This window comes from Peromyscus leucopus, chromosome 1, assembly GCF_004664715.2.
Source record: "Peromyscus leucopus breed LL Stock chromosome 1, UCI_PerLeu_2.1, whole genome shotgun sequence".
NCBI lineage: Eukaryota > Metazoa > Chordata > Mammalia > Rodentia > Cricetidae > Peromyscus > Peromyscus leucopus.
This window is the reverse complement of record NC_051063.1, coordinates 75,559,334-75,576,553: the sequence shown is the minus strand read 5'-3', so window position 1 is coordinate 75,576,553 and position 17,220 is coordinate 75,559,334. Positions and strand designations below refer to the sequence as shown.

Genomic DNA, 17,220 nt, shown 5'->3' with positions numbered 1-17,220 from the left:
TGAGCCTCCACGTATGAGAGTGAGATCGTATAGTATATTGTATTTCAAGATGATTTATATCTAGCTCTCATGATTTTCCTTGGATTATTAAAATGCTTTGTGAAATTATTCTTTGATGATATAAAATAAAGAAGCTGATCCAAGATAAGGGAGAAAACCTAGTAACAATGGAATCCAAGAATGCATCTTTCCTGTTTTAAGACTTTAAAAAAAATTCAAAATGAAATGGCCTAGCCCCTTACTGCTGCCCTTGGTCGTGGGTTGTGCTTGGCACTGGGCTGCAGCAATTACGGTGACCTTGCTTCAGCTTGTATGTGACTACTTGGTTCACTTGCTCGTCCCTGTGGGATTTGTCTTTGGGTACTATCTAGACAAGTGGGATAACAAAAAGCTAACCGCCTTCTGGAATAAGAGTATGCTTCTTCAAAGGGAACTGTATGGTGGTATTTGTACTGAAATGTGAGAAATGAAGCATGCAGGCTAGGCCTTTGTGACTCCAGAACTGAGACCCGATGAAGAAGTTACTTGGAAGTAAAGCCTGTGGCTAAATCACAGAATGTTCACACTTTAAAAGTTATTAGAGAAAAAAATTGTTCACTATTTAAAAAATTCAAAATGCAAAGTTTTATTAAAACAAATGCTATATGGACTCTAATGCTGCATATTAGAATGTACCAGCTGTATAAATACAGTAAACATTTATCGAAGAACAGATTTTTCTAGAATATCTGCAAGGATAGAAGGTAGGGTGCTGTCACCTTCATGAACTACCCCTTACCTGACTGACTTCTGCGTAAAATTTCCCATTCCTTCAATGCACCGCCTGTCTTTTCCCACTAGATTTTCTTGAATTTGTGCCATAAAGTTCACATCATTGTGTTTATAGCTTATTCATATTGTTTGGTTGCTAGGGAACAGAGCATTTTAATATCCAAGGAATGGCTCTGATAGGGTCCATGGCCTCCAGTGCCATAGGAATCCAACAAGTTCAACACAGCCAGCCCTCTACTCAAATCAAGAAAAACTTATTGTTCAAGAGAGCATAGCCGTGCTTCAGAATCACACGGATTCCTTGTCCACAGTGGTCCTCCAAAATCCCAGGGGATAACTTGATTACCACCAAAAGGAAAAAACATACACATGGTTTAAAATAAATAATGCTGTTTTTATACTAGTCAGGAATAGTATGAGAAAATGCCAAAAAATTATTAGGAAGGATTATGGCTAGAGACACAAATAAGCCAGCAGAGCACAAGGCAGGAGCACCAGCCTGTTCCTGTGAGACAGATTCATAGGGTGTTCTGAAGGTGAAGAGGAGGGGGTGAGGGAGAACAAGGTAAACAGGACCAATGATTAGATGCTGGTCCACTGATCTATTCAGTGACGTACTAAAAACACTGCTTGTACTGCCTACTGCTACCTGGGACAGAATGACCTGGAGAAAGAGCTGAAACAATGGGTCACTGCCCTTAACAATGTGCTGACTGCCACACACACTTCTGCAGAATCTCACTGGCTTGCCCACCCCACCTTGTGGTTTTTAGAGCACAAAGTGAGGATGCCAATGGACCCGATACTGAGACCTTCCAAGGAGCTGTCCTTTCCGCGGCTTCCCCATTAGTGACATCTCCCCCTTCCCACTCTCATTGGTGTCGGAGCGCTTATTCCAGAAAGATCCCTGTAGCAATGGGAGGGTTTTGAGAGAGGAGAGGGAGAAATGATGTTCTTATATTATAATCTCAAAAATAAAAGGAAAAATGAAAAAATAATAAAACAATAGTCTTACCCAAATGTGCTGAAATGGGATAAGGGACAAGAATATTCATTTTGTGATATCAGAATAACTTAAGATGTAAAAAAACGCATAAGGAAATTAGAAAGAACAAAAATGGCCAAGAAATAATTTAATGATCACACACATAAGCATCTTGATATACTGCCATATAAATCCTGTACATGTTCAGGTATATGTATTTCTTTACACCTAATAAATACAATAAAAAGTCCTCTCCTTTAAAAAAGGGAAACAAAGGAGTGAATCTGAAAATGAGCGGCTGGCATTGTCACAGGTTGCACCTGGGATGGCAGTCAGTGGCTGAACGGAGTTATGAATCAATCCGCAATCACCTGGAGACTGTGAGAGGCAATAAAGCAAGCGGCGTGGGTCTGGAGGAAGCGAGCCCAGCCAGGGCTGTTTCATTTCCTTTGAAAACAGCAGCCAGTCACAGAGGCAAGGAGTGGGCAGACTGGCTGAATCCATGCACACTTAAGTAATGCTAGTTTACCATTAACTCTCTGTTTTACCGTTAACTCTAAATCAAGAGGTGGAGGATGAGAAATTTCATAGCCATGGTAACCACTGACTCCAGAACTGGCTTTAAATGAACTGATGCCGTGCTTCGGTGAGCCGATCTCCAAAAGCTGCCAAATGTGTGCTCAGAGAGTCAGTTAACAGTGGGACTTCCTCCGCTGAGTGTGCTCCTAAGACCCAGGGCCTCGAACCAGCACGGAGCACGTTTCTAAGATTGCTGTCCACTCCTTCCAGCCTTGCCTCCAGGCCTCTGTAGAAAACAAGCAGCTTCCTGTACTCTGCGGGCCCTACTGGCCTCTGCTGGGTGAAGCCTCCTATGTCCAGCACGCCCCTCACCCACTGAAGCGGGTAGTGAACCCGCCATGTTAGTTCCAGCTTTCAAGGGATGCTCATCCTATGACAGCCTTTAACAGATTCTACCAGAGCCGGTTCGAAGACCCTCACCGGGAAGCATTCTGTGTGTTTATTGGGCCACTGGAGCATACATTTTGTTTGTCCTTTGTGTTTGCTGTCAGGGAAGCCTGTCTCAACAGCAATTTGAGCTATAACCTGCTTCAGCTGGTTCTTGTTGGTGAATTTGGACCTTGTTGGTTAAGGGTACCAATCCTTAAGTTGTTTTAATGAACTTCAGCTGTTTCATTTGTTTTGATGTTCCGTGATTTGTAGCTTAGGGATTATTTAAGGTAAGGTAATTAGCTCCACTGTGTCACACAAGGTTACTAGATATTTTGATTTATAGGCATGGAATTTGTGTTAAAAAGCTAGAAGTAAGTATACATATTAAATCAGTAGTGGTTTTGAATTATATTGAATTGTTTGGCTGGTATTTTTATATTGACCTGCTTGTTCTTAGTACTGACTGATTTGATTTTATAATTGTTTGGGGTTTTTTTTTGTGCAAAGTTTAATGTGTTTTTCTAATTTCCTAGATTCCTCTGTGTTTACTGAAAGCTTGAGGAAGTGGTCCATAGAAGACATCGTGGGTGTAAGACAAATATATCTCCCATCCAACTAACAGTGGGGGTCTCTAGGCTGGTTCATGTTAAGGAGATGGATCAAACTTGGCATTAGGTCCATTTCAGAGTACATAAAGATACTCTATGATGTAGATGTATCCAACCATCTTATTAAATAAGAAACACAGAACCAATGTAAAGAAGAAAGCCAAGAGGTCAGAGCTCAGAGCTAAAACCTTACCCTTCCTCCTGCAATGGTCCTAAGACGGTTGGTTACATCTACACTATGAAGTCAGTTGGAGATTTCTTTGTTTAGTACATTGTGTTAGTCTGGTTTCTGATACAGCAACAAATGCCTGAGATAAATCAGCTTATAAAAAGGAAAGGTTCCTTTGGCTCACAGTTTTAAAAGTTCAGTTTATTATCAGGCAGACACGTTCCTTTAGAACTCTGGTGTACTAGGGGCAGCACACCATGGCATACTTCCATCATGGCCAGATATGAAAGATAGGAATAGGAAGGGATGGTGTCCTACTAGCCCCTTTAAAATCATGCTACCAGTGACCTAAAGACCTTCTAATAGGCTCCACATCTAATAGACTCTGGTACCTCCTAAGAGTTTTATATTGGTGACCAAGGCTGTGAGATCTGGGTCCCTACAAACAGATTAGCAATCTCTCTATTAGTTACCTGGTGGTTGAATGAATAACCTCTTTCTTGTTGATGTCTTTCTCATTTCTCCCAAAACAGTTTCCTACAGGAGCTGAGTTATAGTCATAACTATTATGCTTTCCTTAGTAAATGGTGAACATAATTTTGCAGAATAATATTGCCCATTTGGGTAAGTTGTTGATATGTCAAAGCCAATGCATATAAGAAGGACTCTGGGACGATTAGGAAGTAGTGATGATTATCTGACTTTAATAACTTCTTTAAAATGAATAAACATTGACTCTCACAAAACAAAACACTGAGTATAATTTTTTTCTATTTTCTCAAAAAACACAACAAAACAGAAACAAAACTCCAGTCAGTCCACTCCTTTTTACGGCACTCGAACCCTCCGTCCATGCACCCATCCCAGCCACCTTCCCTCCCAGGCCATGAAGCTTCCTTTTCTACTGCTCCGGCCTTTGATTCCTAAGTGAAGGATCCTTTCTTCAGAGTTTCCTTAAAGAAAAGAACAACCAGGTTATAAAACTGCCAGTGTGAAAAGCTGCTGCACAGAAGCAGATTTTAAATCACAGTCTGGAGCTGAGGAAGAGCCATAAAGATCTTAAACCTCAGTGAGAGAGAAGTCTGCAGAATTAGACATTGGATTAAATATTTGATGTTCTGAATTTGTGGATGTGTACTAACTAGTTCCTTCAATTGCCAGACTTCTCTGCTGGGGAGAATGACAGGAAACACAGAGCGGGAAAGACAGAGGGAAAGTAGGTAACTCAGCTCTGCCCAGTTTAACAATGGCCTTTAGAGGGCAAGGATGCTAAGAAGTGTATCCAGCCCAGTAAACCACTGTAGACATTTTCCCATAAGGAGGGTTGGGGAAAGAGCCACAATCATAGATAAAATAAAGATGAATTAATAGGAGGCACATTATAAATCTCAGAATAGTTAGGAGAGAGGATAACATGAAGGAAAGTTATTCTAAAGGTGATGGGTATGTTAATGTCCCTGCCTTAATCACTATGTACATGAATAAAAACATCACACTATCCCATGGATGTGCACAAATATACATATCAATAAAAAATTAGACTGATGTGGAATATTATTTTAAGGTGTGTTACATTTGTTTATGCTGTGGAACATTTGTTTAATGATGCAAAGATATGTTGCTTTCTTTTGTGTTGCATTTGTTTAACTGTGAAGCTGTGTTACACCTGATGGTCTAATAAAGAGCTGAATGGCCAATAGCGAGGCAGGAGAAAGGATAGGTGGGGCTAGCAGGCAGAGAGAATAAATAGGAGGAGAAATCTGGGAGAAGGAAGAAAGAGGAAAGAAAGAGGAAGAAAAGAAGGAGCCAGTTACCCAGCCACCCAGCTACACAACCAGTCACACAGCCACACAGCCACCCAGCTACACAACCAGCAATGGAGTAAGAAAGAAAGAAGGAAAAGTTATATAGAAATAGAGAAAGGTAAAAAACCCAGAGGCAAAAGAGAGACAGGATAGCTTAAGAAAAGTTGGCAAGAAACAAGCCAAGCTAAGGCCGGGCATTCATAATTAAGAATATGCCTCTGTGTGTGATTTATGTGGGAGCTGGGCGGTGGCCTCCAAAGAATAAAGAGTTATACAACAACTAACAACAGACTGATATAAAGAACTCATCTCAGGAAACTTCCAAGCAGTATTTAGTATACATCAAACAGCTGAAGTAACTTTATCTTCTCTTTTGGTATACAGGTTAAGACCTGAAATGGAGGCTCTCATCATGAGTGAATAGACTGAAGCAGGAAATTGCCAGTTTCAAAGATCTCTCATATCTGATGATTATCTTAAGAAGTAAATAAGCTAGGAATGCAAACAGTTTTATGGATCTAACAATCAGCCCTTCAATATGAAAAGGACAAAACAGGATAAAGAGTCTATGCATCAAATCACTGGGGATGCTTTTGAGAGGGCCCATTGGAGGAACCAGTGTTCCATGTTGACAAACTGTGTTGGACATCCTAAGCCTGTCCAGTGTTGTCATCCAAAGGCAACATCAGTACACTCAGCTTCTCCTCCTTCCCCTAGACTTCCAAAGAGAAGCCAGAGATGCAGCTTTCCTGCTGATTTAGCTGTTACCAACTGCTCTACCCTGTGCACACTTCCTCGGAACGTTAGCTCTCTGGAGTCACACGGGACAGTGGTCTGTGAAGAAGATGACACGCTGGTAGAGTGAGTGAGAAAAGGCACAGGGTAGTTTGATGTTGAGGTGTCTGGGCATGCCCGTACAAGTAAAATTTAAAGTGCAAACTGGGAAGGTGAACGATGAGTTACAGAAACACAGGAGGGCAACTTCTCTTATCTTGGTTCACTAAAACCACCCAAGTAGTAGACATTTCTGTGACTTGAGTCCCGTCTCATATTCCAACTGCTATTTTGGGATCCAATTCAGAAGGCTTTTCCTATCTGTCATGGGCCCTCTATACCTGTAACAAGGGATCTACTTGGCATGTAAAAATTACAGGATAATGTCCCTCCTTCCCTCCCTCCCTTCCTTCCTTCCTTCCTCCCTCCTTTCCTTCCTCTTCTCTCTTGTATATGTGTGTACATTCATTGTGTGTGTGTGTGTGTACCTGTGGGTGTGTGCGTGTGCGTGTGCGTGTGCGTGTGCGCGTGTGCGTGTGCGTATGCGCGTGCGCGTGCGCGTGTGCGTGTGCGTGTGTGTGTGTGTGTACCTGTGGGTGTGTGCATGCCCAGTATGTATGTGTCACTCAGAGAATGACCTTAGGTGCTGGTACTTGATGTCTTCCACCTTTTGTACTCATTGGCTTGACATGTCACCACAATGTCTAGGCTCGCTGGCTGGTAAGCTTACAGTAACCTGCCTGTTTCTGCTTCCCATCTTACCATCGCTGGGATTTCAGGAGTGTGACACTGTGGTTGCTTTTTACCTGGGTTCTGGGAATTTGAACTTGGGTCTTACAAGGCAAGTGCTTTATTGACTGAGCCATCCCCACACCCCAACTTCAGTTATTTTGAGGCTCTGAGGTTTATTGGCATCTCATTAATATTTGTATGAAGAGCATCTAATATGATTCTCAATGGTCCCTGCCTTCAGGTTGAAAGACCCTAACCTTTCAGGCTTACACCCTCAAGCCCCAGGAAATGAGAAACTAAAAATCTAGTTCCAAGGGCAAGCTGACTCAGCCATTATTCAACCACCCCTGCTACAATGTAACAATGTAAAAAGATTTCTGTTAAGAGATGTGCTCGGCCAGGCGGTGGTGGCGTATACCTTTAATCCCAGCACTTGGGAGGCAGAGCCAGGCGGATCTCTGTGAGTTCAAGGCCAGCCTGAGCTACCAAGTGAGTCCCAGGAAAGGTGCAAAGCTACACAGAGAAACCCTGTCTCGAAAAACCAAAAAAAAAAAAAAAAAAAAAAAGAGAGAGATGTGCTCAACTGTGACTGGGATAGTTGCAAGTGTTCCAGGAAGGACCACTGTGACCTTTGTGTAAACTCTACTCCCGCCCTGATACACCCCCCCCCCCCTTTGAGGTTTCGGGAAGAATGTGCATGGGGATGTGACTGTACCCACTCTGTGATCAGACCATGATCTTGTGAAACGAAATTGTATGGGAATTGTAATCTTGTGGGTTTTGTGGGTTTTTCCTTTAAGAACACCCATATGGCTGCAATAAGATGTGACTCTTGCTCTTTGGAGCTGAGTTTGCCCGACTGTACAGCCACATTAATAAACACCTCTTGCTGTTGCATCAACTGGATTGGAGTCTGGGTTCTTGGGGCGCCCATTTGAGACCCTAAACTTTGGGGACTAACAAGGTGTCGTGCCTTTGTGTGTAGGTAGGATCTAGACTCACTTCTAATGAATCGAGTATGTCAAAAGCAGTGAGCTGTCACTTCTGAAGAGGATAATTAAAAGCCTGTTACTTCTCTCATCCTCTGAGACCTCATTCCAGGGTGTGTGTGTGTGTGTGTGTGTGTGTGTGTGTGTGTGTGTGTGTGTGTGTAAGAAGAATGCTGTGAGAAACCCCAAGTGGTCAAGATGTTTCTAACCAACCCAGCCAGGACCTGCATCTGGCCACAGTGAGAGAATGTGGAATTACCAGCCATCGAGTGAGTGATCTTGGGACACGATACAATTCATGGGCCAATATTGGATCTCACACGTAAATCTGGAGATGACCTCACACCTGGTCAGCATTCTAATAGAACCATGATAGACTCAGAATCAGGGTCACAAGTGAAGCTCAGAAGCCTGTTCCTTAGAATTATCTACAAGATAATATGTGCTTACTGGTTTAAATTTCTAAGTTTTGAGGAACTAAGCTTTAAATTTCTAAGTTTTGTTACTTAGCCACAGATTAAAAAAAATTACAAGTGTGTAGACAAACATTTGGCCTGGAGGTTATTGAAGGAGAGTGGGGATGGCAGGATTCGACGAGAGTAAGGAACTGAAGTACTGTCTCCCAGTTTTCTCTACCTAATCGTGCGTTAGGATGATTAATGCAATTAGAAATAAGAAGACCCCAATATTAGGTTCCTTTCCTGACCAATTAAATCCAACTGTCTGGATGAGATGCATAACTGTCATTGTTTTGAAAAAGCTTTGATAATTGAGATTGGCAGTCAGGAGTGAAAACCGCTGGGCTTATTATACTGTACTCAAGATTTAGTGTAGTGTGAAATTATCTAGAAGATGGTTCCTTTAAAAAGTATGTTTCCAAACAAGCCCCTCTTCTCTCAGGTCAAATTCAATCACCGCAGGAGGAGCCAAGCAGTTTCTACATTTCGCCTGCTTGCGGGGGATTCTGGGGAAGATGCCTATGAACTACCCTTTGGGCAATGGCGGGTGCATGGGAAGTGAAGGGGCGCCGAGGTTTGTGATGTGAGTGCTGGCATTACAAAGGACACAGCCTGTGATTGAAGAGACGGTGAAAGGGTCGGTAGGCGGGGCTTGGTAGTCATCTGGGATGACAGGCAGGAAGGGTTCATTGATGACTCTCGCAGAACATGAGGCTTTTGTGGAATCAGAAAACAAGTTGGGGAAAAAGAGCTAGGAATGAAACACAAAAAAAAAGTCTGGGGATGATCAGAGTAACGCACAGACGAAAATATAAATGAAGGCATGCTACTGTGGAAAATAGAATTTTAACAATCAGTAGAAGGAAAAAAATTCAATCACTGTAACGTTAAAATGAACACTAACACCTGTTTTTAGGGACGCTGGAGTTGTAGAAAGTTTTAGAAGGCATCAGAAAAGCAGCCCTGAACTCCAGCTTGAGATTTTCTGTTTCTGACACTGCATGTCGGTCTGTGGCATTTCGAACAGTTAATGAGTTGGCACTGGTGCTTTTCACTTAGTCCACCTTTTAAAATGCATCGTCATCATTGTCATCATTTGTGTACATGTACATGGCATGTGGATTCTCTCTTTCCACAGTGATTTCCAGGAATCCAACTTTGTCCTCAGGTTTGGGCGGTAAGTGCTGACCCATCTCCCGGCCCTAGCTAGATCCGTCTTTGCTCAGATTTCCATAATTTGACCTAGTGTTGTTGTTGTTGTTGTTTTTAATATTCAGGACCCCCATTCAGAAGTACCGTACACATATTTCTTATGTCTCCAGAGTTTCTCAGGTTGTGGGCAGTTTCTCAGGCTCTCTTTGACTTTGCAGACCTGGACATTTGAGAGAGTATTGGGCAGGGGTTTCACACAGTGTCCCCATGTGGACTGATACGCTGTTTGTCTTACAGCAGACTGAGGTTGTATAATTTTATTATTTTTGTGATGGTGTGGGGACACCACAAAGGTAAAGGTTCGTTTGCATAGTTCCATGCCTGGGGTAAAATTCTGAACATGACATGGCTGTTAAGTGTTGACCTTGATTCCCTGGCTTGATTTCAAATTGTGATGTTGGCTTTGTTTACTGGCTTTCCTTTATAGTCTTACCACTGCCTTTGACCAAAAGCAACATTTTTAAAAAACTCTGAACTACCAAAATGCTGGGGATTATAGAAATGTGTACTATGCACAATTTAGGTCAACTTAAAAAAACCATTTAAATCGAACACATCAATTTTAATTTTCTTGAGAATTGCTATTAGCTCAGAAAATTCTGCTTCATCTCCCCAAATGTCTTTTCTCACTGCTCCTGCTTTCCCTGTGTGTGCATACTTTATGCTGTCTCCTTTGCCCAAATATTTCTGAAACTAACTCTGGCCATCAGGAGCCTCTTGTGCAGAAACAACACTATTTTGTTTTATGTTACTGGGTCTATGGATGTCGTGTACTGTCTTTGCTTGCAGCTCTTATCTTTGGCTTTGTCTACGAGCGACAACACTTGGCAATCTGAACTCCAGTGGCATTAGTTACTGAGGATTTCATGCCCCACTGAATATAATCTCAGGATATTGTTTAGAAACCAACTCAAGCTTCTACCAGAAAGAAAACATGGAACATATTCTTTTTATTTATTTATCTTTAAGCCTTTTCTCAATTGAAAAAAAATTCACACAATACATTTTGGTTATATTTCCCCCATTTTCCAGTTCCTTCAAGATCCTCCACATCTCCCTACCCACCCACCCAAGTCTGTACTTTCTCTTGCTCCCCTGTAAGGCAAAGACAAACAAAAGCAAAACTAAACAACAACACAAGAATCATACCACCTCGCCCACAAACACATAAAAATAAAAGTTAAAATGAACAAGCAAAAGACCAATAAGACAAAAGATGTTCACACAGAGAAAAATGTCTACAAAAATACTGCTGAGCTCATTTTGTGTTGGCCAGCTGCTGCTTGGCATGAAGCCTGGCCTGAGGTGTAGTTGATATAGCCAATGAGACTTCATTGGAGAAAACTGATTTTCCCGTTGACCAGAGGGTGTCATTTGGGAATAGATTCTTGATTAGGGGTGGGACCTGGGTCCACTTCCCCCTCTCAGTGCTGGGACCCTGTCTGTACAGGTCTTGGGCATGCTACCGCTGCCTCTGGTAATTCATCTGTGTATCAGTCCTGTTGTGTCTGGAAGACTGTTTCAGAGCACATTGTTTGAGCTAAGAGAAACCATATTTTTTTCTTCCTCCATGTGTGCTATGAGAATAGCATTATATGAACAGGAAGACATCAAAGGAAGCTGAGTTTTTTTCTGAGGTTTGATTTTGTTGAACGTTCAGTACAATCCTACAATCATGAAATGTGAAATGGAATGGGACTAGGGGAAATTTAAGCAAATCAATGAAAAAGACTTTACCGAGCTCAATACTTTGGATAGGTATGATTGTGTTACACCTTTTTTTTTTTTACATTTAATTAGAGAGAGAGAGAGAGGTCAGAGGATAAGTTGAATAAGGAATGGGTTCTCCTTTTTCACTCTGTGGGTCCCAGGGACTGAATGCAGGTCATCAGCCTTGGTGGCAAGTGCACTCACCTGCTGATCCATCTCACTGGTCCCACAGTTATTTTAAGAAGGATTTTTTTTCCTGTTGGTTACCTTTAAAGCACCAGACTTACAGCCTCCTGGCTAGACTTGCAATGTTCTTCCTACAAGTCAGTACATACCTCCCCGGAGCCACTTTCTTGTGTAACATGGTCAACATACTGCTGTGTAGCCTGAGTTTTGAAGACAAGTAGGTAATATGGCATCTCACTTGGAATTTTTTTTAAAAGTGTATGTGTGTGTGTGTTTGAGATCACAGAGCATGTATGGAGGTCAAAGGGAAACTTGCAAGAATTCCCTCTTCTATCGTGGGTTCCAGAGATCAAACTCAGGTAATCTGGCCTGGCAGCAAGCACCATTATCCACTGAACCTTCTCACAGGCCCTCAGTTGGAATCCTTTTGGTTAGAAGCTTGCTTGAGTAAGCTGATCACTATGGAAAATGTTGTTTTTGTTCCATATCTTCAGGGACTGACTGTTCTTTGCTGAGGCACGGGGTCATACTGTACTGTTTAGTCTTCTCTTCCCAGAGGGCCATGGCAGTGAGCTGTCAACACCTAAAATGAAGACACAATTATGAGAAAAAGGGATACTGTGTTCTCATTACCGGTAATATTGTGTCATCATTAGAGGTAACCTCAGACACATTAACAGAAAACTTTGCAAATATGGCATTGTTCTTTTTGTCATTTTTGAAGGCTTATGAAGTAAATAGACTTCAGATTAATGTGTATTAGTCATGCTACCCAAAAGTGCACACTATGGCATGTAAAATTAAGAAACTTCAACAACACATGAAAATATGTAAAGATTTAGTTTTTTATTAGGCATGGAATGTTACTTACAACTTACTCTATTTCCCCTTGCTCCAGATTTCTTTGTTTCACAGAAGAAAATATATAGGAATTAATTTTTAAATTGATAATTATAAGTAAATAGTGTCATGATTTCTATTCAAATAGATATTTTGGAAAAAGAGTAACATTTTCCTGAGCATCATTAGGCATTTTCAAAAGCTGTATTTTGTGTAATTATCATAAGTATATTTTCCTTCTTAAAAATTGTATTTTTATTACTTCTTTGAGAATTTCATGCAGTGCATTTCTGATCATATGTCCCACCCTTCAGTTTCTCCCAGATCCACCTCAACCCCCTACCCACTAACTCTGTGTCCTGTTTTTGTAGCCTATATAGCCAATTTGTGCTGCCCGAAACTCCTGGGTGCAGGCCATCCCCTGGAGCACTGTCAATCTATCAGAGATGATAATCTTATAAGAAACTGGCTATGCAGCCGGGCAGTGGTGGCGCACGCCTTTAATCCCAGCACTCGGGAGGCAGAGGCAGGCGGATCTTTGTGAGTTCGAGGCCAGCCTGGGCTACCAAGTGAGTTCCAGGAAAGGCGCAAAGCTACACAGAGAAACCCTGTCTCAAAAAACCAAAAAAAAAAAAAAAAAAAAAAAGAAACTGGCTATGCACCCCCTTCAGCTATGAGTTTCCAGCATCTCCTGGGCTTGAGGTGGGACTTTGTGTCTAATTTCTCTATCCACATTTTGTCTGTTGAACGTGTGTAGATCTTTTGTATGTTGTCACAGTCACATGTTCGTATGTGCAGCTGCCCGCTGTATCTGGAAGACTGTTTTGTTTTAGTCGTCCATTGCCTCCGGCTCTTACGTTTTTTCATTCCCTCTGCCTTGATGATTGCTGAGCCTTGTGGGGAGGGGTGTGATATGTGCATCCCATTTAGGGCTGAGCACTCTGTGTTTTCTTATTGACTGCATAGTGATGGTTGTGGGTCTCTGTGGTAGTTCCCATCTACTGTAAGAGGAAGTTTCTCTGATGAGGCTTGAAAGAGGCAGTAATCTATAGGTACAGTGATGTTATTATAAGTTGGTTTAATACAATGTCCATTTAGCAGAATAATAATAGTAGGTTTTCCCTTAGGGCCTACGACCTATCTATCCACAGGTTCTTGGCCTCAATAATGGTACCAGGTATTGGTTTCTCTTTTGGAGCAGGCCGTAAATCCAATCATAAAGCATTTGCTTACTTCCATAAATACCCATGTCACTATCATACCAATAGGCATATCTTCTCAGGCAGGTCGTTCATTAACTCTCAGGATTCACAGAGGTTAAGATTGATGTTCACTTTTCTCCTCTGGTTATATGTATAGCACTTTCCAGTACTATGGAGACTAGCAGAGATGAGACTTCTAGGTCAATATCAGGTTGATTTCTTCATGCTCTATGACTCAGGTATGTGGTGTCTTAAGCAACAGGGTCTTACCATCCAATTCTGGAGGGTAACCAGGAGAAATGGCAATATTGTAATGTTTGGGCATCTATGGGACCCTACTGGCCAACAGCTCTAAGAGAGGTACATTTTTTTCCTCTTTTTAATTAACATAAAATTGTACGTATTTCTGGACTACAGGACGATGTTTCAATATGCACACACAATGTTGTTAATCAGATTAGGGTAACTGACTTTTCTACTTTCCATTGCCTTTTGTCTTCATAATGACAATGTCAACTCTGTCATGTACACTGACCATATTCCACCCCATGCCTTCCCTTCCTGTTCCTTCTACTTTCCCTTTTTTGCCAATTCCTTCCTTTCTTAGTCATCTGAGGTTACAACCCTCCATTCTGCCCTCACTCTGCTTTTGGAGCAGGGCACTCCCTCATCAGGGCCGGGCACCCCAGAACAGCCTCTGGACTCTCTCCTGTTCCACATACTATGGTTTGTTGCTAAAACTCGAGTCCTTAAGATGTAATCACCCACTCCATAGCATCACTTCTTCCCAATAGCCCAGTTTATTCCCCGCAGATTATCAAAGTCTCTGTGTGCTTGTCCCCTGCTGTCCTCCTCCTTGTGATTAAGTTTTGAAAGTGAGACGATGCCTGGACATTCCTGAGGTGCAGTAACCTTTGGAGGCACGAGAGATTGCTGAAAGTAGAGAGAGAGCAAAGATTCGTCTTAGGCTGGGCTGTTCATTGGTTCCACGGGTACCATTCCTGTCTCCACAGCTGGTCTCTGTGACTCAGTCACATCCACATCTTCTCAGCTCAACTTTTTTTTTTTTAATTGTTGGAGGAATATTCTGACTCATTTTCTTTGGTAAAGAGCATGTGTAGAGTCTAAATATCTTTAAATTCTCCAGTAGACAGTGACCTCTCTTTCTATTAATGATGACAAAGTCCAGGATAATAGAGGCATCTGGGCTGGAATCTATTCCCTGGTCTTGACAGTAGGCACTTCTAGCAGCTACTTCTAGTGGCCATTCAGAAACCAGGTTATTATTGTAATGAAGTGTTTGCTCATTCTTTGTGACTCTGCTACACCTGCAATTAGGACCACTGAAAAATACCCTTCCCACTAAGGTACATGGTGAATCTGGTCCCTCTTCAGAACTCATTGGGCTTGGTTTTCTGGTTTTGTTTCATGCCTGGGGGTTTTATATAATAGTGTTCCATGCAGGAGGGTAGAAAGTACTTTAATATGCACTGCTCAATTTCATTCACTTATGTGTGTAATTTCCAGTTTCAGGCACTATGTTAAGGTGAAAGGGTAAGATATGAATACAACAACATATGCTCTCAAGGAGCCGAGTCTGTGAGAAAGGAGACCGTGTGGCAATTCAGAAGGTAGAGCTCTCCAACAGGAGAGATCAAACAAATTCAAGTATGTGTCTTGATTATAATAATTATTACCAACACATCTAATTTTCAGGAGAGAAAGCAGGTTTGGAGAGCCTGAGGACAGCTCCTTCCCAAAGTCATATACTTACATGTGTCACACATGGGACCTGAGCCCAGCTTGCTTGACTTCAGAATCTGATTTGCTGTAGCATTGAGGCCATGCTTTATTCGTCTTCTTGGGAACAACAGCACTCACTGAGGATGCTGGGCTTCTCTCCCAGGCTGATAAAAATGGTGGGGTCATGCTTGTTGCCAGGGTCTTATGCTACACACTGTTGGTATCTGATCAGTGATTTTCCTGGAACCACAGAGATTGGGAGGGCTCCTTCTGTCAGCCAGAGGATGCCAGTTGCATCCCCAGAGTCTTTTCTTTGTGATTTTTAGAACTCAACTTCGGGTTTCCTAATGGCTTGCTTTTCAGCACCAGGCCCAGGGGACACCTCCAAGCAGTTCCCCAATTGAGGCCATCTAGCACCAGTTTGATGTTAAACACAAACTTGGCAAAGAACAGATCTTCAAGGACCTTCTGAATTGCACCCAGGAGTACCTGTCAGTGTCTCACTGAAATAGCTTTCAGGCACCAATTCACAGTGTGACACCAGGCTTGCATTTTTGCTAGTAAGCGAAGGAAACAACTCAAATTGCTCAAGAACAAATGACATTTATTAGCTTTCATAGCATTCCAGTCTTGGAGTGAAAGATTTCAGGTCTAGTTTAGACAAAGGCTTAAATAACATTGCCAGGATTCTCCTACTGTTCAGACTGGCTTCTCTACATGATGGGTAAGATAACCATCATGTCCCAGACTGTTAGCTTGGTGGTTCCTCAAAGACATGCTATCATCAAAGACATGATATCAGTGAAGACTGAATGCCCTGACTAGGTCTGTATCCTCCTTTGGGGCTGAGTGAGGGTGCCATATCAGAGCAGGGGCCTCCTGGATAGAAGAGTTTTCATACAAAAGAGGCTGTGGTTCAAGACAGGTAGAAAGAGCAGGGGTCATCTTACAACCCATATATGATCTGGGACCTGTTGTAGGCAAAACTATCATATGTAGTGTGATTCCAGGGGGCTCATCAGAAGCCGTAGACCATACTTACCTACCCCCTGCTCTTCTCCCCAGTAAACAAGTCACAGGAACACCTGCAAAGGACCCAATGCTTCTCAAAGTCCTCCAGGATTGATATGCAGATATAACTCTAGCATTGAGTTCTATTTGTCACCTTATCTCCTGAGGCTCATAATGGAGTCTATTCTATAATGGCTCCACAAGATGTGAGGTAAATGAATATTTTAAAGAAATAACCTAACTGCAATCAAAAGGGCCCCTTTCCTTATTTGCAAGGAAATAAGATCCCGTCTTTTACTTGGGCGGTCTATGGAGAACTCCTCTGTGTCTCACATGCAAGACCCTAGTTTTACTTGGATTTTAAAATTCATATGCTTCCCAGCTTCCCAGCTTCAATTTGGGAGGGTAACAGGTGCGGGACTCAGCACTGCAGCCTCTGCAGGCAATTTCTTTTCTCCATTGTTTATTATTAACGAGATACTGTTATTGAGAGGTGGGACCGAGGTGTCACAGATTTAATTCAACCTTGACAAATGACACTACAAATAAAGCTGGAGTCTAAAAGCTCCTATGTGGTCAAGACTCACACTGAAATTGCAGGGGGCTGTGGGAGATTGCTCTCTACATTAATAACACCATTGCCTATTACAGGGACGAGCTTGTCTTATCCCAGTGACAGTGTGGTTTGCTGTGCCGGCTTGATTCTTGCATTGTATTGATTCATTAGGTTCTGATTTTGTAGGGGAAATTTCTGGCTTCTTCCTGTCACCTTCTTATCAGAGGATGTGAGGATCTGGTTGGACAAACCTGTCTCAAACTGTCTAGTGGGGTCGTAAGCTTTCTCAAGGGTCCCAAGAAGTAAGGGGGATAAGAGAATTTGAAAAAGAAATAGAATTCCGTTCTCCATCTTTGTTCATCCTTTCTCACCACATCCCTGGCACGTTCTAAGCATGCCATCTATCATGGAGCTATATCCCAGCTCTCTGTCACCATTCCAGAGTCACCTCTGATGACTGGCTGGACTTAGATCTGTAGATTGACAGTGGCTCTCCTGTTCTTCCCAGTCCCTTTCTG

General features: G+C 42.2%; 1 protein-coding gene across 1 annotated transcript; it reads left to right on the top strand.

The window, feature by feature from the left end:
* Positions 1-220: 220 nt before the first annotated feature.
* Positions 221-535, top strand: LOC114704425 (NADH dehydrogenase [ubiquinone] 1 beta subcomplex subunit 1-like). The gene is made up of 2 exons (XM_037203332.1): positions 221-440; positions 501-535. Exons 1-2 carry the CDS (start codon positions 221-223, stop codon positions 533-535), a joined length of 255 nt encoding a protein of 84 aa, XP_037059227.1.
* Positions 536-17,220: the final 16,685 nt, after the last annotated feature.

What these genes read in the sequence shown, in the direction of transcription:
- LOC114704425 (XM_037203332.1), top strand. Translation starts at nt 221, where the DNA reads ATGAAATGGCCTAGCCCCTTACTGCTGCCCTTGGTCGTGGGTTGTGCT. An exon ending in TCTTCAAAGGGAACTGTATG is followed by an intron (nt 441 to 500) that starts GTGGTATTTGTA and finishes TTGTGACTCCAG; the next exon opens with AACTGAGACCCGATGAAGAA.